The sequence below is a fragment of the Pleurodeles waltl genome, chromosome 2_2 (genome assembly GCF_031143425.1).
Source record: "Pleurodeles waltl isolate 20211129_DDA chromosome 2_2, aPleWal1.hap1.20221129, whole genome shotgun sequence".
Taxonomy (NCBI): Eukaryota; Metazoa; Chordata; class Amphibia; order Caudata; family Salamandridae; genus Pleurodeles; species Pleurodeles waltl.
The window spans coordinates 844,679,561-844,700,339 of record NC_090439.1 but is presented as its reverse complement, the minus strand read 5'-3'; the positions used below and the strand labels follow the sequence as shown (position 1 = coordinate 844,700,339).

General features: G+C 43.6%; 1 protein-coding gene across 1 annotated transcript; it reads left to right on the top strand.

The window, feature by feature from the left end:
- The first annotated feature begins 16,025 nt into the window (after window positions 1-16,025).
- LOC138274203 (uncharacterized) lies at window positions 16,026-17,412 on the top strand. The gene is made up of 2 exons (XM_069218977.1): window positions 16,026-16,664; window positions 16,768-17,412. Exons 1-2 carry the CDS (start codon window positions 16,182-16,184, stop codon window positions 17,395-17,397), a joined length of 1,113 nt encoding a protein of 370 aa, XP_069075078.1. The 5' UTR covers window positions 16,026-16,181; the 3' UTR covers window positions 17,398-17,412.
- The last annotated feature ends 3,367 nt before the right edge of the window (window positions 17,413-20,779 follow it).

Here is a 20,779-nt window from a genome sequence, read left to right as displayed (position 1 = left end):
GCATTTTCAGCTTCTTTTGTCCACTCAAACTTCACTCCTTTCTTCAACAATCGAGTAATGGGTATAACTGTTTGAGAAAAATTGGATATGAATCTTCGATAAAAATTAGCGAACCCCAAGAAACTCTGGATCTCTTTGACATTGCAAGGAGAAGGCCAATGTTGCACTGTCTTTATCTTGGCAGGATCCACACTAACTCCTTCTGGTGACAAAATGAATCCTAAGAACTCAACTCGTTCCACATGAAATGCACACTTCTCCAATTTTACATAGAGATGGTTTTCTTGCAACCTTGTGAGGATGGATCGAACATGGGAAATGTGCTCCTGTAGATTGTCGGAAAAGATTAAAATGTCATCTATATAAACCACGGCAATCAGGTCGAGGAATTCTCGTAATATATCATTAACGAAATGCTGGAAGGCAGCAGGAGCATTGCATAACCAATAAGGCATCACTTGATATTCAAATAATCCGGATTGAGTCCGAAAAGCGGTTTTCCGTTCATCCCCTGAAGCCACTCGAATCAAATGATATGCTCCTCACAGGTCCAATTTGGTGTAGATTCTAGCATTCTTTACTTGATCTAATAAAACTGACACTAAAGGCAGTGGGTATCGATTCTTGATGGTAACCTGATTGAGGGCTCGATAATCAATGCAAGTTCGAAGACTCCCATCCTTCTTTGGTATGAAAAATAGTGGGGATGACACTGGAGATTCAGAAGGACGAATAAAACCATTGGCAAGATATTGATCCAAATACTCCTTTAAATGTTGATTCTCTGCTTCGGTCAATGCGTATATTCTGCTACATGGCAATATCGCACCTGGCTCCAGTTCAATTTTGCAGTCGTAGGGTCGATGTGGTGGCAATTTCTCAGCCTCCTTTTCATCAAAAACGGCGACTAAATCCTCATATTCTTTTGGGATTTCTGCTGTCTTTAGTGCACAGATTATTGAAGAGAGTGATGATAAACAGGCCGCTTGGGACTTGGTGGAAACTTCCACTCCATCATGAAAGCAATTCTCTTTGCAGTAAGAGGAATTCATCTTGATAGTTCTTTTGCTCCAATCAATTTGTGGATTATGTTCTGTAAACCAGGGCAGACCCAAAATGAGTTGAAATTGTGGAGCATCTATCAAATTAAAGATTATCTGCTCCTGATGTCCACCAAAACCTTGCATCTGAATTGGTTCGGTCTCATGGGAAATGGGTCCTGAAGAAAGATTGGTTCCATCCACAGCTCTTACTACTTCCAAAGTAGATTTCTTGATAAATCGAATACCCATTTTACGAGCGTATTTGATATCACAGAAGTTGCCCGTAGCTCCAGAGTTTATCATAACTGAGATCCCTTGAATTTCCTTCTCAAGGGTCTTAACTGATACTGTTTGTACCAAATGTGGCGCTGCGGTTTGTAAGGTATTCGCCACTCGTTGATCTAAAGGAGTTGTCTTGGGTTCTGCTTTCATCAGGGCAACTCCGTCTACTGATGAAGCTGGCCTTTTCCCGACTGAAGAGCTTTGGGTTTCTTGGGACAGTTTTTAGCAAAATGCCCAGATGCACCGCAATATAAATATAGTTGATTCACTCTTCTTTTCTCTTTTTCTTCCTTAGATAAAGGACCTCGGATGGAACCAATTTGCATTGGTTCTTCTATCATTAACCCTTCTCCGGCTTTCGTATGATCATTTCTTACACAATCAATTCTCAGGGCAAATGGTCGATACTCTCTTCTCTTTTCTGCTCTTCGTTCAGTTAACCGGTGGTCAATCTGTAACACAAGATCAATTAACTCAGAAATTTCGGTGGGTCTATTTGGAACTTGTGCTAAGGCATCTTTCAATTCATCTCTCAGTCCACGATAAAATATGGCGGCTCTTTTTCGACTCCGGCCAGGCAGTCTCTACAATGAGTTTATTGAAATGAGCCAGATAGGCTACTAGATCTTTATTACCTTGCCTGATTTCCAGTAGTTCATTGTCAGTGGCTTGAGCTGCAGTTCGCCGATCAAATATTCTTAAGAACTCTTCCTTGAAATTTTGGAAATTATATAAAACAGGATCATTTCTGGAAATTATTGGCATGGACCATGCGGCCGCATCTCCTGTCAGATAAGACAATATAAATGCCACTTTGGACTGGTCTTCGGAAAAAATGACTGGTCTACATAAAAAATGCAATGAGCATTGGGTCAGAAAAATCTGCGCCTTATTTGGACCCCCACCGAAGCGCTCGGGTTGAGCCAAAGGAATAATAGGGGAAACCGCATGAATTACTTGAGTGGATATACCTGCAGAATGTGAAGGGCTAGGGATTTGTGAAAACACAGATTCATTTGATTTAGCGGTCTTCCCTAACTCATTTATTCGCTGTTTTATTTGGACTGTTTCTTCTATGGTGTTATTTAATTGTTTCTGTAACCCTTCCAAAACGGTGGCTAATGCTTTTATATCAATTCCTTTTGCCATTCTGCTCAGGAGGAAATCTGTTTTTTCGCTAAAATTAGGGTGATGGCACTTCAATCTGTCAGGATACTTCAATTCGATTTCCTCAGAAGCAGAAGATAACTCCTCAGTCCTGACCCGAGCTACTCACAACGAATATTAATCCTTCGTGCTGAGTACCCCGGAGGGGGAAAGGGGAATGGGATGGTAGAGAGACTGCCACAGAGATGATGAACGCCAGTACTCAGTCTGCCTCTTCACATCTAAGATTGGATACAGCACCTGCAAGAGTCACAGTCGCAATTACTAGGGACATACAACATCAGTTTTTCACTTTCTACTCTCAACACTTAATTCTCTTTAATTCTATTATTTCTTCACTCACCCTGAGTTCTCTGTAGCCTTGCTTCTCTCTATAAATGATAGATCTTCTTAAAAAAAAAATGCTTATTACTGATTCTGGAAGAACTTCTCAACCTTTGTTAGAGATTGGTTTTATGTTGCTATATACATATATATAGTTGGTGATAATGCGTTCTTCAATCATGCTTGTTTATTAAAGTTCGTTTCTCCTTTCTTACTTCGACATTTGTTGATAACTTGTATTTGTAAATGCTTGTTTATTACAGTTAGTTTCTCCTTCCTTACTTCGACATCTGTCGATAACTTGTAGTTGTAAATGCTTGTTTATTTAAGTTAGTTTCTCCTTTAAACTCTATTTTGGTTTATTACCATTGAATTTGTAAATGCTTATTTGTTAACAGTTCGTTTCTCCTTTAAACTTGGCCTTTGTTTATAACCTTGACATTTGTAGATACTTGCTCTTTTAAAGTTCGTTTTTTCTTTGACTTTAATATCTTAAACAAGAACCTTGTGAACATAAGGTTAATTCATACATTAACTCTGTAGCCTTGCCGACTTCCACGGGAACGGTCTACTATCAAACTCTTCGAATAAACCTTGACAATATTTATCAGTTTTCTGTAATATAATCTTCAAATGTAATTTTACCTCACAGGAGTTTCTGTTCTGAAGCGCGCTCTCTCTCCACACAGCTGATTCCTGTCAGACCTCAGTTGAAGTGCAAGGCTTCCAGCTGGAGAGCTCGTAACCTAGCAACCAACCGATTGCAAGACTAGAACTGTAACTAACCTTCAGGACTCACAGCGGCCATCTTGGATCTTCTCTTCTTGATTCTTCCTTTGAAATAAGCGCAAGATTACTCTGCAAACCTTCTTCCAGTTTGGGCTTTGCTGTCTCCACTGAGGATATCTCTTTGTTTTTCTCATGCACTTCTTTGATTTGACTTTGCAAGTTTGTGTGGTCATGACAGCATGAGTGCCCCAGGTATAACTAGCATTGCTCACAAGACATGCCCTGGACATGCCATCCCAGGTCATAAGTCCCACCACTGCCATGTTTTCAGTCTCTCCCCACCCTTCCCTAGGGGGCCCTGGAAATGGACTATTTGTACCCAGATAATCCTTCACCTACACACACTGAGACTCACATTCTGACTCCAGTGTGCTTCCCTCTTTAGTATGGCATGCCATAGTCATAGTTCAGATGTGTGCATGGACTTCTAGTCAGATAATGCACTGCCTGGTAGTCTGTAGGACCTGTAATCACCTGTCCATTGCTTCCCATGTGAAAGGCACTGTTGGCCCTTTAAACTTTATTCCCACCTACAGGACTTGTGAGAGACTGAAGCTGCACACACCTGTGAGCACTTCCATGCAGACCACCCATTTGAACCTGCACTGCCATTGTTGCTGCCTGGAATGGCATAGAAGCTGCCATTATATGTATATCCCTGTTATGCATTGCTGTTTAAATCACTTGTGTAACACAGGCCTTGGGTTATTGTGTAACATTGCAGCACACAGGACAAATACAGTTTTCATTTTCCACAGTGTTGTTCCAGCTTTGACCAGTCTCAGTCTGCTCACTGTGTATTTGCCTTTTTCATGTTAGTTCCTGACAGAGCCTCCAACCTGTTAGCCTGATTGGCCCCTGTCTTTCTGTTATCATAAAGGTTCCATGTGGCTACTTTTGTCTCATAGTTGATTTCCATGCCCTCTTTCCTCCTGGGCTATTGTGTCAGTAGGTCTACAATAAATACTCAAATACATTGTATAGCGTAATCAGTTTACTTATCGTATCATGGGGTGGGACATGTCTTCAAATAGCCTGATCACGGCCCATCCCTTGTCTGGGTTTCATGTGTGCATGAGTGACAAATAGTGACAGTGTACCATGGCTGTATGCATGGATTGGGTATGGTACCTCCAGCACAACAAATAACGTTTGCTAATGTGCATGAAATGACAAAACACGTTTGTACCCTGACGGTCCACACACTGATTCACATTGGCCCCAACCTATTGATGGGGCTTGTGTGGTGAATAGCTGTGAGATTAATCAGCACAAAGGCACTGATGTTCGCGGTTGCAGTGGGAATTTAAGAGGCCACCCTGTGTACAAATGTTGTGAGGAAACCTGCCGGTTTTAAATTACTGATCCATTAACTTTGTGAGCACACCAAGGTTGCCCTGTTGTCAGTCTCATAAAACTTCTGCAGTGCCATAGCTGGACTATCCCCATGTGTGTTCTCAATTCCTCTTTGGCTTTCGTTCAATTCGGCTGTGAAGGATACTTTGTTAATGCAGGGGATGCCTCCACAGACTCATGACTAGACCTGCACGTAACTGTGACAACATGGACCCCAATAATGACACAGGGTACACATGGCCACACACTTGAACTGGACACCTTTATGCAATTAACCACTGGAAATATGTGAACACATGGTGCTTGGGCTGCTGGTCCTCCACTGCCACAAGAGAAACATAGGTCATTTATATGACTCAAACTGTGGAGTGACATTACATTTTTAGATTGGTTTTAGGACTCTGTGTCACAAACACTGTACATACATAGCATTTTCAAATGCCTGACTCATGGGTACTATACAAACAAGTGACCAGGAAGTGGTATCCAACATTCCAGTACATATGATGGCTTAGTCTTGTAACATTGCCATAAGCAACCGTCCTCTATCCATCCTGTGCATGGTTTGTCATGGGAGATGCGTTTGTCCCAAAATTGAGGGAAGTTCACACAGCATTTGTTGCTACGTGTATGACAAACACATTTCCTGACTCATTTCAACACTGAATAGCATCTGATGGTTATCCACATTGACAACACATGCATACAAGCACATTTATGAAAACACGTCTTGTGATGTTCTCACAGTGGGACACCTGAAATTGAAATAGCCAATTCACAGACATTGACACACAGGCAATGAGCTACTGTTTTAAGTTGCGTAGCTTTGCTATCCTCTGTTGACGCACAACCTGCTCAAACTGGGTAATACCAATTTGTATTCCAAAAGTTTGGGTATCTATTGTGTCAGTGAAGAGTACAAATCGGGTACAACAACTAGAGGATCATGGTCTGCAGTAGTGTGATCTGCCAAATGTGCCCAAACACTGGAATGCACAATGTAGGTGCAAACAGCCTATCTCTGTATAGTTACAGCCGTCATGTACTATAAAAATTTGAGAAATAACCCAAACCCAGTAAAAGACATAAATTAAGACGCACATGCGTCAAAAAACGCCGCATATGCGTAGAAAAATGACGCTCACAGCCATGATACTTCCATTGGCCCCGAGTGGTAATTCCCAAACTGTACCCCATGAAATTGGTTACCAATGAAAAATATTTGGAAATATGGATGCGGGGTAATTTCTAAGCATGTGCGTAAAACAAAAATGACGCACAGACTGTACGCGTCATAATATTTTGACGCATCATAATAAAAACGCACCGCATTTGAGGCAGGAAATGATGTAATAGGATATCCTTTTTACAGAATTGGTACAGTGGGTGTACTTTCGCTTTCACTTTGCAGTCTGTGATTTTTCTTGACTGTGTGGCTGTGTTTGGACTTGTCTCTCTGTGAATATTGTGAATTTGTCTCTTGTGTGCTCTTTATATTGTCTTTTGTTGTTTTCTAAGTGTCTGTGGTATCCTGTGTAAGTGTATTTTTGTCATTTCCGGTGTCTAATTTTGTCTTTGTACTGTTGGGAGTCTGTTGTGGGTACTGTTAGTTTGGGGATAGTTGGGCTGTTTTAGGGTTATTTACATTTCATTTTCCTCACCTCCTTTCCCTTCATTATCCTCTGTACCCCTTAATTCCCTTATTATTTCAGTCATGTTGGGTAGGCCACGTCTGGGGAGAATGGGTGAGGAGGAGCTGGGGGGATTCATTTGGCTGGTGTGCCACTTCCTCCCATTGATGATCGAAGCAGGTGGTAGTTGATACAGGGGTATAACACAGAGGCGAGGAGGCTCAGGTGGTCAAAGGTCTTGTATCATCTGCGACGCGTCTACAACACACCTCGCAACAACCACTAACTAAAGCACCGCTGGGCTGACCTTGTTGCCAGGGAGCAAGACCTGCTGGACCACCTGGGTTTTGTGATTGGTGGCCCTGTTGGTGAGTACAATTCAGAGTAATGTGCACATTTAAATGCTCTGTAGTGACAGTAGCAGATTTGTTGATATGCTGCACGCAATGTATTTGGACATGTGGAATGCAAGTTAAACATACAGTGGCCCTGAGTTATACAATTATTGCTACACATTACCTTCATTTGTTGACACAACAGCTACACAAAGTTACAAAACACAACTGGAGCCTGTAAATTAGTGCTGCCTTCATGTCAATAGATGATGCAAATGTGGCTCTAACATATGTTTTAGCCATGGTCTATGAGTGTACCAGGAAAGACATGTTTTTCACCAGATACTTTCAAGAATTAATGTGTTCCCCAATTATTTCTAATACATGTCTGAACTGTATTCTGGCCCATACGTACCAATTTCTTTCTAACCTCAGGTAATATCTTAGGCTGATAGTCTGACTTGGTTGTACCGCAATTAAATTAGGAATGGATGCCAAAGTAATGCATACATGTTCATATCTAAATGTTTGGGGCTACTTTCCATAGCTGTAGCATGTAAAATGAAGCAAATGATACAAATTGAGGGATAACAACTATCCATGGCCCACTGTTCCTTGTAACTGTGTTTTTTAAATTGGTCTTGGGCACAATAGCTGGAACAGAGCTAATGCATTTCCCATCTGTGTTACTCTATAGCCATGCACTTCTCATAAGTTATGGGATCATCATGGGATACCTGACTTTGGGGAATATATGGTCACAATGTATTACGTGCATGATGTCGTGCAAGGGACCCCTGACCAATTCCATCATACATATAAAGTTCCCTAATACTTTGCTAGTTTTGTTTGGTACACCCCTGCTGATCTAGTACAGCATATGTTCAATAACTAACTTCCCAGTATGGAGGCTATCACAGACATGGGTGTATGCTAAGATCAGAAGACCAGCATTCCTGTGACTGCTGCCATTCCGAAGCTACATACAAATTGAAACCTACATCATCATGATTGACACAGTGGTGCATTTGCTAAACCATGTGTTAATAATATGACAGTGTCAGTTTGCTGTATACCCACCGATCTCCCAACTTGCCAAATGTAAGATGATGAATGTGTCTCACTGTGATTTCCAAAATCCATAATGGATACAAGGGGCAATGAGTGACACATTTCAGGTGCAATGACTACACCTGTGCCCATGCAGTCTGTCATGGATGACCACAATATACACTGTCAGCATATATCTCCTTGTTGTATTAAAATATTAAAAATGGTCAATCCATGGCTTGCCTCAAATTGTCACCAATTAATGCACAGGATCCCTGCTATTATGGTGGCATGGGGGCTTATGTGGCTCAGGGTACACTGTTAATGTAGCATATGTAACCTACACACAACACAGGCCCTACATGTAAGGGACCATAGAAAGCATGATAAATCATGACCTTAAATCAACCCACAGGTGCGTCACACAGTAAATGATTGTCCCTTGATGCACAAGCCACAAAACCTGAGTGACTGGTATTGCAGTGCTCCAGGCATGTGGCTTAGCATGTCTCTCATTAGTACAAATGATGAGAGGAGTACACTCCATAAATGAGTCTGCAACCAATTGATGGAGCATGTTTGTCACCACATGATAGTTAGGGCCACTGCATGTGTGTATCACTCACTGGAGTGACCGGGTCTGTACATGTTTGCAGTGGTATGTCTGTTGGAGTATCATCATGCCTGAGAGGCTGGACTTTCAGATTTAATGTTACACACAGTAATTTTATTTGAAAGTGTTGTACAGTGCACAGACATTGAGCACATTTCTCCCTTCCATGTTTTACAGGTGGACCTGCCCTTTACACAATCTGAGAAGTGGCTCAATTTGCGGACCCAGACATATCCAGTAATTTCAGTTCTGTGTTGTGTTTGTTGCTGTTGTGTGATTGACTCCTGTGTGTTGGACACATAGCAAGGTATGATGTGCTGGCAAATGATCTGATTAATTGACTGGAGTTTCACTTTTTTTTCACCTTTGAGTTGGACAATCAGTAGTGTATAGTCATATTTTGGGATTGTAGTGCAGCCCTGTAGGCATGGCCATGTGAAGAGGGTGACATTTGTTTTTTAAATGTTTATAAAGAAAAATTAGCAGAGGGCCATATTCATGATTTAATCAGCATGCCAGACCCTGAATCTCACAGAATAGGGATGCCAAAGTCTTACCCACAGGCTTGAGCCTCCATGTTTACTAATGAACATGACTTCCTAGCAGCATCTAGCTCCACATGTTGTGCTACGTGTATGTGGCACTTGAGTACAATGTCATAGGTGTGCATGCAGCTCATGCCCAGATGTGTGCTTGCATCCATCTACTTGTTGTAAGACAGGTATTAGTGGTATTAAATGATGTTGACAATTGTCTGCATTTACAAACATAAATGTGGATGGGATTGTCTTAGGTTTGAGTCTATCCTAGTTGGACATCCTCCTTATCTGTGGTGGACTGCCTAAACGCATGTACAGCTGTCCAAAGCATCCTGGGTGTCCTTGATGTTTGAAAGTATGTATTGCTTGTCCACCCCCCCCCCCCGAGGCACAGGCTTAGGGTTATGAAATGTGTACCTAGGTGGGATGATCCAAGTTTAGTACACAGACATGTAAATCTGTAAATCACTTGTCCAAACCTAGGATACCCACTCATGATTAGCAACTGCATTCCATGCTGGCAATTCCACTTACAAATCACAGATCTTGTGGCCCTTGGTTGTCATCCAGAAGATAGTCATTAGTTGGCCTGTCACATGTAGAGGACTTGCAGCTTTTTTTACGTGACTAATGGCTGAACAATGATGCATAGGTCATTTAAGTTGGTACACATCTTTTAGAGGATTGCTGTGCTGTTAGATAGGACATGTGTAGGCTGCATTGGCATGTACTTCCTCAGGGAGAATCTGTGATCTGTATGGTGATCTGGCCTGTTTCAGCTACATTAGATGTATTGTCTGATTCTCATCAGTAGCGATATCACACAATGAAGTACCTAATGTTTGGCTTTATCTTTTTTAACAGCAGCCAATATGGATGCCAGCCAGATTCGTGAGTTTCAGCGCTGGTGATGCATTACTGCCACATTCTGGATGTAGAGTCTGGGTTCCGCCACATGGCACAGTGTTATCGCCATGAAAGAGCCTCAGGAGTGTGGAGGGCATTTGCTCAAGGGGGCCCTTCGGTGTCCACAACTGCTGCCGCCACCAGCACCACCACTACGACCCAGCCAACACTGCAGGACCATTGGCTTTCACTGCTCCAGGACCACTGACAGCAGCACCTGCACCTCCCCCTATAAGCATGGCACCACCAACCGGATACACATCAACAACTGGCAATCAGACCACCCCTTCTGCAGTCATTGACCCTGCTGATTTTGGAGTAATGCAACATGACATGCAACGTATGGTGCGGAGACTGGACAGGCTGCAGCAGGAGGTGTCACAAATTAATAAGAAGGTGCGTGCCTTAAAGAAGACCCTGCGGAGGGCATATTTGTGACAATTATACCCTCTGCCATGATTCCCTCCCCTCCCTCCTCTTTCCTGGTTCTTTTAATTAGTGGGTTTAGGGGGCTTAGTGTTAGGTTAGAATAGGCTGTTAGTTTAGTTAGTAGTAGTGGGTTGGGTTGGGGGTATGATATTTTTAAATTTTATGTTTTTATGCGTGTTGATGATGTTGGAGTTTTGGTGTTTAAAAAAAATAAAAATATATATATATATAAAAATACAAAAAATATATATTTGTTTAGTATAAGATGGTATGTGTTTAGGTTAATATATGATGTCCTCCATGTGTCCCGTCTTATAAGGGGGTCGGGGGATAGATGTTTAGAGTGTTTAGTTAAATGGGATAAGTAAGTTTAGCTTAGGTTAGTTAGGGCCAGTTGTGGGTAATGCATAGTTAGGATTGGTTAGGTTAGTTAAGGTGTTTACCCTGGTTTTAGTATCCTTTTTTACTGTTAAATAAATATTTAGGTACTCCTTTACAGTATGTGTCATATGCTTGGGGATCAGGGCCTTGGCATGGGTGAACAGTGTCTCTTTAGTATTTGCATTTGTGTCCCATCCTGCAACCAAATCCCAATTGAGCTGTCACATTGGCAGCTACACCAGAGCTACTTTGCTAGGAATCTGCCATCCATTGCACCCACCACTCAAGGTTACTATGGATCCCAATGTGTTGTTAATTTTTGATGTATGTTTTCAATCTCACATACTTTGGGACCAGAGTTGGTATTGAGGACACTGTTCCGTCTGCCTGCAGCCTGATGTTCAAGTGAAGCCTTATAAGGTGAGTGATGGTATAATCTCTGGTAGTATAGTATACATGACTCGCAGCTATCATTTGATACATTGTACAGCCAGGTTACTTATTTGTATGTACACTCATACACATCCATTCCTGCTGTATGGTGTGTGTGGAAACAATTGTGACAAATGTCACATACGTAAAGATTGTCTAGTACAATAATTTGAGGGCAATATTTTTCGGCTTAGACATCCCTTGAAGAAGACTTATTCTGTCCAACACAGCATTTTACTGTATAGTTTTGAGTTACCTCAGAATTAACCTGCAGGAAGGGTATATGATGGCACAATCCAGACCACAGTGCATAGTTATCTGCCCACATTCTTTCATGGAAGTTGTATTGACATTCTATGGGCATTGACATGAGGCAAACATCACTAATCTCCCTCACGGTTGATGTGTCACATTACACAGAGACAAAGTGGTTGTTGAAGTGCTATTTATGTTAAAGTGCTGTTGTGCTATATTTACATTGACCATGATTGTGAGTACATTAGTGTGACACCTTCCATTGTGATCCTACACAAGTGCAGAAGGACATGTCATTGGACATGCTGGGGTGAAGTGTCATACAGTGCAGAGGGAAATGAATTGCCAATGAGGTAGTGAGAGACAATCACAGGGCACTGTGACAAGGTAAACAGTGGGCTGGAGAACAGTGCTTGAGAGCAGCTGTTGCAAGACTGGCAGGTTACAAAGCACAGGACCTTGGTTATAAGTGGCCAAGTGGAAGGGATTAGTGCTACTCTTACGGGTGAAGGTGATCTGTTCCACTTCTTCATCTTCTGATGTGTGTTGTCTCCTCTTCCCTTGGTGGTGGTGGGTGTGAAGGGGCAACACACACCTCAGTGTTTGAAGACGTGGATTCAGAAATCCCGGTAGCTGCCAACTGTGGGGCTATTAAGGGCAGTACTGCAGCAAGGAGGAGCTGCTGGTTCTTAAGAATAACAGCCATATCACTGTGGTAGGCAGCCAGGTTGGCCCTGAGGGGGTCAGTATTGCATTCCTGCACTCATTGAAAGGTTTATTGTTGGAGGTGTTGTGTCAACTCTCTTACAGCTGTGCTGATTTCCATTACACTTTTTTCAAGTTCTTGCAAGATTGATGTTCGCCCTTGCATGACTGCTGCCTGTTCTGCAGTTGACATCATGCACGAACGCAACCCCTCTAGGCTGGCTGCCATATTTTCCATCCCCACCCGCACCTCCTTGCCCAGCTCCCGCTGTACTCAACCTGCAGTTCTCTCAAAGCTGGTGCTAGTGTCGTCAGAGTCCTCAGCTGGGTTGGAGCTGGCAGGTCGTACAATTGGGGTGGTGGGTAGGTCCTCTGTGAAGGCTGCTGTGTCTGTGCTCCTCCTTGCGACTGAAGGTGGGGTCTGGAGGGTCCCAAGGACATCATAGAGGGTCTGCTGGCTGATGTTTGACAGCTCGACATCCATGTCATCAGGGAAGTACAGGACAGGCATATCCCCAGGAGAGCCATCGTCCTGTGCAATGAGATATTGTACAATTAGTGTGTCTGAGTTGTGGCATTTGTAATGTGAAGTGCCTGCCTTCCTATTAGTTGCACATTGTGATATAGGTTCCTGTTCATTGTTCCTGTCTATAATATTAGCATTCTCCCAGGCCTATGCCCCACCTGCATGTCACATGTATTGTGGTCAGTTTGGGGACTTGTCAGCATCACATCCTCTAGGTGTAGGTTCTGCCCAAATTGTAGATTGCCACCTTGTCCTACTCAACCCTCCGTCTACTTCCATTCTCATGGTGAGGCCTTGCACTGGCTGTGGGTGTTCTGATGGCACTTGCACCACACTTAACAATCTTGAACTGCCCCAGTCTCTGATATTTCACATTGAGCTATGTGTTGCTGAGAACTAGCATAACTATGTGTAGCATTGGCATGGCACACTACATATGTCAGCATTGGTAGTGTGTAATGTTGATGTTGGGGAATGTGTGCCACATAGGATTGCACTGATGGTCCTAGCAGTGTTCCATTTCCTCTTCTGACTATGCAGGTGTATTTCACTAGCCGGTGACATATGTCCTCCCCTCAATGCTGTTGCCTGAGCAGTATAACAGTTGAGATGTTGCATGGTGTCATTGGGGCTATTGTGACCCAGGCACAGGGTGGACCCTGACATATGCAGCAAGGGTATGACATTAGTGCTGTGTACCTCACAATGTTTATGACAATGGCTGATGTGTGTAGCAACTATGGACATTCACTTTTGACAGGATTAGCACATTTGTATTGATTTCAGGGGATTGATAACGTTGTCATCCTGAACCATCTAATTTGGGTGTGTTTGATCCATGGGCACTTAACTGCCATTAACTACTTGACCTGCACACACAGCAGAGGTGGTAGTGGCTACTGTTGTCAATATTACATTCCACTTGCGGATATGGCCTGACACTGTTAATTGAGCCCTAGTTCATGTAGGGAGAATACCAGCTGTCGTGTGACAGCAGGCCAGTTTTACGTTGTACCCTACCCTCCTAGACTGGCTTTACCTTTCCAACATCCTTGGCATGGCAGCATACCCCCATGCAAAGGTTGTTGGTGTAGTGTAGTACTGTGCCCCAGGTTTCCTCGGAACAGCCCATGCACACGTGCTGTGCCCCTTTACCCATGCCACTCCCTGAATATCATGACTTCCATGATTGTGTAGTAGGTATGTCCACCCCCCGCATACAGTTAACATTTGTGCATTTTAATTCCCCATGCGACTTACCCTACATCTGTGTTGTCTTCTGGTAGTCTGCACTGTCCTGTCCTTGAATTCCTGTGACGATCTCCTCAGGGATGACGGCTGTCACCATCTCCTCCATGTGGTCCAGGGCCTCCTGTGGTGCTGGACTCCCACCTCCAGTCTGCAGTGCTGCCTTCCGGTTCCTGCCCATATTTTCCTTTGTCCTGCGCTTGCAGTCATGCCAGCGTTTCTTGCACTCGATGACTGTTTTCCATACTTCTGCCACACTGTTTATCTTGTCAACAATTTGTTGCCATATTGCCCCTATCCTACTAATTGGCATTTTTGAGGTGACAAAAAGTTGGTGCTGGTGTTCTGTCACCTATTTCACCAGTACTTCCTGCTCCTCTGCACTGAACCTACACTTTCTTTTCTTCTTCTCCCTCTCCTGGGTCTTGTGTGGGTCCTCCTGGCTGGTTCCTGGCCTGTTGTCATCTTCCTGGGGTCTGTCCATGCATCTGGGATCCATTTTGGCTCTCCTTAGCACATTTTGCAGTGTTTGCGCCACTTTCTGACGCTATTGCGTCAAAAAAAGGTGCATATCCGGTTTGCGACGTCGTAAACAGCTCACAGTCATTTTCGCCCCGTTAACCTCATTTTTCTTTACGACGTGACGCATTGGTTTGAGTAAAAAAAATTACTCACACCTGTGGTTTGCGTCGCCGTGCGTCTAAGTATAAATTTGACGCCCCAGCGGCGCAAAGAAATGGAGTTAGCCGGCAGTAAATTTTGCGTCAAAAAGTATAAATATGGCCCTATGTCTCATGATGTAAGTCATTTTTGCCAGCAGCCTGCAGTGATGGCCTCTGGACTTGCACTGATCAGTCCTGCCCTCCTAATCTGCAGCATGAGTCCCCTGATGGTGGACCAGCTCTATAGTCACTGTCATGGATGTCAGTAACAAATACCTCCCCAGACGTTCATCATGACTTGGTGCAGCACAATACACTGGTAATGATTAATCCATAGACCATGGTGGAAAAGTACCTGAGACCACAAACACTCCTTATCCATCCTCCATTAGGCTTGTAGGTAAATCTGATCTGAGCAGCCAGATGCATCTAATCTAATTGAGATGAATTTGAGGCTCGGTGTGTATAGTAGTTAGTTTGTATGGGTAGCTTGGGCCCAAGCTCCATTACCCCATGTTTTGAAGATTGTGCAAAGTAGCTTCAACGTGATCTGTAACCAGAAGCCAGTGAAGTTTTACTAGTGCTTGATGAAATTTTCAAGATGAGTCAGAGTATAGATGATTAATTTTACACCTCTGGAATTTGAAGATGTCGGTCCGATGTGCTACTGTGTAGACTATGTTGCAATAATCAAGTCATCAAACCACCAAGTGATGAGTTTGATCTATTCTCTAAACTGGAGGAGAGGGCGGATCATTTTAAGCAATGTAAGCTGATAGCTGGTGTTTTTGATAACCGTTGCAATCTTGTGTGTGGAGAGATTTTTTTTCAAATCAAATTCTGAAATTTCTCACTGGTTGAGCTTATGAATGCCAATTCGCCAAATTGCCAAGTGTAGCGTAAGTGACATCACATGCCACTTAATCTTTACTTTTACTCAAACACACGTGCTTACCCATACACACACATTTGCATGGATTCGCTCTGATATAAACACACTCACTCAAAAGCACAAGCACAACATACATTTCAAAGCATCTTTGCTTATCTTTGGCAGAGCCATATTCAAGCTAATAGTAGTAGTAGGAAGGGATACCTTTAATCACCATATTAAAAGTGACAGTTATCCCGCCCCGGATATGACGTCATATCCGGTGGCTGGGACTTCCGTTGTCCCTGAAAGCCCTCCCCGGAAGTGACGTGTGTGCATGGGGTTGTCAATTGGGCTGGGCCCTCATGTTGTCACGTGTTAGCCCTGTGTCTGGGTCCTAGCCCCTGGGTTTTGGCCTATGAGATATGGTAAAAGTATGACTTAGTGATGTGCACGTGGTTTCAGAGCTTGAGCGGGACAGGTCTGGACATGTCAGACATTCATGCCCAAGTGCCAGTTAGGGGCCCTCATGGTGTCACGTGTTAGCCCCCCTTTTTTTGAAATGTTGCATATAAGGAGCTGGTTAGAACCGGCTGTCAAACCGTGAACCAGGGTTGAAACAGTTTGGCAAGGTGCCATGAAGAGATACAATCCGATCGCAAGAAAAGCAGCCTCCTCAGGGGCCCTGAACACTATTGGTAGATATTACCGGACCCTCGCCCCTCTTACGATGGATGAGAATGCACAACAGGATGTCCCTGCCACCCAAGATACCGATGTTACCGGTTTTGAAGAGGAACTTTGCTACCGGCTTGAAAAGCTCAACCTCAAGGCTGTGTCGACCCAGATATCCCCTATTAAGGGGCCCGACAGCGACAGCAATGCCTCGAAAGATGAATTAAGTGTTGCATCTAACTTCATAGACATTGAAGATGTTGAAGAATGTGTAGCACCACCGAATTCGCCCATCTATGAAGACATGGGCGACCAGGAGGCCACCGAGTCAGAGGCCGTTATTGTACAGCCGTCAGGTGTAAGCTCCGGCACTGTTTCTGCCCCAATGGACCTCTGCGACTCCCAGGATTTCAGAGGAGCCTCTGAGTGTGATGCGAATATGGAGGTTGGTAATGACAGTTTTGTTATTTTTTTTTTTTTATGTCTGTATACTCTAATGTCATACATTTAACTAATAATGTGTCTTGTGCTTTCTGTTTGAACCCTAGAACGTAGCTGAAGAAAGTGAGCCTCTAGAAGGGTCAACTCCAAAGGTTAACGCCGTAAATTTTTACTGCTTATGCTGTTCCAGACAGTCTGGAAGTGTTACAAGCCAGAACAAAGAGCCTCGTAAGAAATGTGTCTGCACCTACACTAGCCGCGATTTTGAAAAGGAAGCTCCGGGCGTACCCTGGGCCACCATATGGCCAGTAAAAGGTTTTGCAGCGGCTGCTGTGAACGCCTGTGTTAAACGGGATTATTATGATCTTTGTTACGGGCATAAAATTAATGCGCCTCAACAGGATGCTCATGAATGTTTATACGATGCATACACACCAAGAATAATTCGCCACATTTGTAGTCGGATAGACCCTCACCGGGTATATAGGTTGTTAAGGGTTGTGTATGGGCTGTCGGCTGTGAAGAAAGGTGTCCACAGTGATATGATTAAGGTCTTGGCTGCGGCTGTCAATGAGATCCGATACGCTGCTGAGCCCTGCTCAAAACTCGACCGCATGCATGGTATGTGTCCCCACTTTGACATAAGTATGTTAGAACGGGTTATAAAAAGACGAATGTGTGACATTTATCATAAAAACAGAAGAATGAAGTCTCTAGCCCCAGGAAAGCTGTTTTAGAAAAAATAAAATAAATTAATTAATAAAAAAAATTAAAAAAAAGTAGACCCTGAATGTGTTACTTAACGCTCCATACTTACTCACTTTTAGGCGGGGAATCCGGGTATCGAGATGCAAGATGCCTATGAGTTACAACCGGGCTACATCTGTATCGGGAGATTGATTTTTGTGCTGGTTAAAGAAAGAATAGCTGAAATACATCCTATGACTCTGCGGTATCTGAACATTTCGGAACCTTCAGCCTTGTTGCAATGTAGCAGTCATTGTGTATCGCCAAGTGGTGTATCAATGGGCGGCTAAACGCATCTGTTGAATGCCGGACCTCGGACAAAGACCACATTCGAGAGTTAAGACTTTCACCTGAGACGGGGATACACGAGGCGTTGGTGAACATGACTGAAGATTATGTCACAAATAAAGGTTCGGAATGGTCCTGGTTAGAACTGTATGAACTGTTGAATTTTGTCAGTATCCTGAGTGTTCAGAGTTATAGGCGTGGGGAGCGGGAAGTCCTGTCTAGAGCTATTGAGAGTATAGCCATAAAAATATCAAAGTTTGTGACGCTTAGCGTTTGTGAAAGGCCATGCTCTGAGTAACATGTGTAGTGGGGGTTGTACTATGTATACGTTTGTAAAAAGACCACAGCGGTCCAGCGTTATGACATCTATAAACTCTGTAGCACAAAATGTCAAGAGTATATATCGTCTTTGATATAGAGTGTACGCAAGAGACGGGTGTGCACCAGCCAAACTATATTTACGCCCACCGTCTAACAGGTGATGAGAGCTGGGAGTTTGAAGGACGGTCCTGCGTGAATGATTTCCTCATCACGTTCATGCAACCTCGATACCAGGATTTTACATTTCTGGCTCACAACTCCAAAGCATATGACTCATTCTTCATTATCCGTGACCTGATACTTGAAAAGTTGCCCATTAGTCTCATAACCCAAGGTTCCAAACTAATGCTGCTTAAGGTTGTACCTTTTGACATTAGGTTCATAGACACCTTGAATTTTCTGCCCATGAAGTTGAGCAAACTGCCAAAAGCCTTTGGGTTTGAAGGCTGTAAAGGTTATTTCCCTCACTTTTTTAACACCTGGGCTAATCAGAATTACAGCGGCCCTATGCCTCCGCCCGACAGTTATGGTTGCGAGTACATGATGCCCTCTGAAAAAGAGAGTTTTCTACAGTGGTACGATGAAAACCGTGAAAAATGGTTTCATTTTCAAACTGAATTGAAAGCATACTGTCAGGCGGATGTTATGATATTGCGAAAAGCATGCAACCTTTTCAGAGATGTTGTTGTGGCGATGACAAAGCGGGTCCTGTTTGTTGAAACCGAATCACTCAAGAGTAAAAAAAAAATAACTGTATACCTGGACCCATTTCAAAACATTACTCTGGCTTCAATGTGCATGTCTATTTATAAACACATGTTTTTATTGCCTGAAACTATCGCCTTAGTACCACCCGACCTCTATAACGGCAAGCAGAAACGTTACTCCACCCCCTCTATTCAGTGGCTCATGTACGTCTCTGCGCGTGAGAGCATCTTCATTCAGCACGCTCTGCAGGGTGGCGAATACCGGCTGGGTCGCTACTATCTAGACAGGTATGCATTCATTAACGGCGTACCAACGGCCTTTGAGTTCAACGGGTGTTTTTACCATGGCTGCCCTCAGTGTTACAAGCCCCATGAGTTTAATAGACTGCAGGGAATCTCGTTTGAACATCTGCACCGCAGGACTATGGCGAAGGCGCAGTATATTGAGAGTTGTGGGTTTGTTTTGAGAACTCTATGGGAACATGATTGGGTAACTGAGCTATCGAAAGATGGTGAACTGAGCACTTTTATTAAGAGCCAGCAGTTACCTTCACCGCTGGAACCCCGCGACGCCTTATTCGGCGGGCGTACAAACGCCATTCAATTGTACCGTGTAGCTGGCCCTGGTGAGAAAATACATTACTACGACTTCACAAGTCTGTATCCGTTTGTGAACAAGGTGAAGTTGTACCCTATGGGCCATCCTACAATCATATACCAGAACTTTAAACCTCTCAAAGAGTACTTTGGAATCATTAAGTGTCAGATTCACCCACCGCGGAAACTTTACTTTCCGGTGCTCCCTTATAGAGTCGAGGGTAAGCTAATGTTCCCCCTATGCCGTACCTGCGTTGAAAGTAAACAGCTTAGCGAGTGTCGGCATAGTGATGAGCAGAGGGTGCTGGAGGGGACATGGTGCACCATCGAGGTGCAGACGGCCCTAGAGAAAGGGTATCGCCTAGGTAAAATCCTGGAAGTCTGGCACTTTCCAAACACAACAACCCAGCTCTTTTCTGAGTACATCAACTTGTTTCTCAGAGACAAGCAGGAGGCCTCGGGGTATCCAGAATGGTGTGTCGATGAGCCCTCAAAGAAAAAGTATATCGCTGATTACAAAGCTCGCGAGGGTATTAAACTGAGACCGGCGTTCATTAAGGTTAACCCCGCCCGCCGTCAGCTAGCTAAGCTCTGTCTCAATTCCTTGTGGGGAAAGTTCGCACAACGTACCAATTTGTCAAACACTTCCATCGTCACAGATCCAGATGAGCTTTTTAAGTACATATTCACACCTGTTTATGACATATCCAGTTGTGAATTTATTGACGACGAGACGGCCGTTCTATGCTGGAAATACGCCAAAGAGTACCCCACAACGTGTAACAATATAAACATCTTTATAGCCTGCTTCACAACCGCTCACGCCAGGCTAGAGCTTTACAGGTTGCTGGACAAGCTTCAGGAACGGTGTTTGTACCATGACACTGACTCGGTTATCTTTGTGAGTAAAAAGGGTGATGAGGATCCTCCGCTGGGTGATTATCTAGGGGATTTGACCAGCGAGCTCGAAAAGGGGGAGTATATACAGGAATTTACCTCATCAGGCCCTAAGACGTACAGTTATAAGACCTCAAACAACAAGGTTTGCATGAAAGTCAAAGGTATCACTTTAAACGTCAACAATACGATTAAAATAAACTTTGACAGTCTGAAGGGTCTGGTGCACGAATACTCCGCCTCGAGCGATCACAAAAATAGCAAAGCCATTGTTGTAAACCACCCGAGCATTGTCAGGTCCAAGAAAAAATGGGAAATTACAACCCAACCGATGTATAAAACCTTAAGAGTAGTGTTTGACAAACGGGTCCTCACATCTGACTACAAAACACTGCCTTACGGTTACTAAATGACATTAGAGGCGCGAACTCCACCCAGACATGGACACTAGACTACAACACCCATTCTCCTGCGTTTTAGCAGGTCCCTCCAACAGCGGTAAAAGTTTTTTAATAAAGAAACTGCTAGAAAATGCTCCCGGTGTTTTATCTCAGACCCCAAA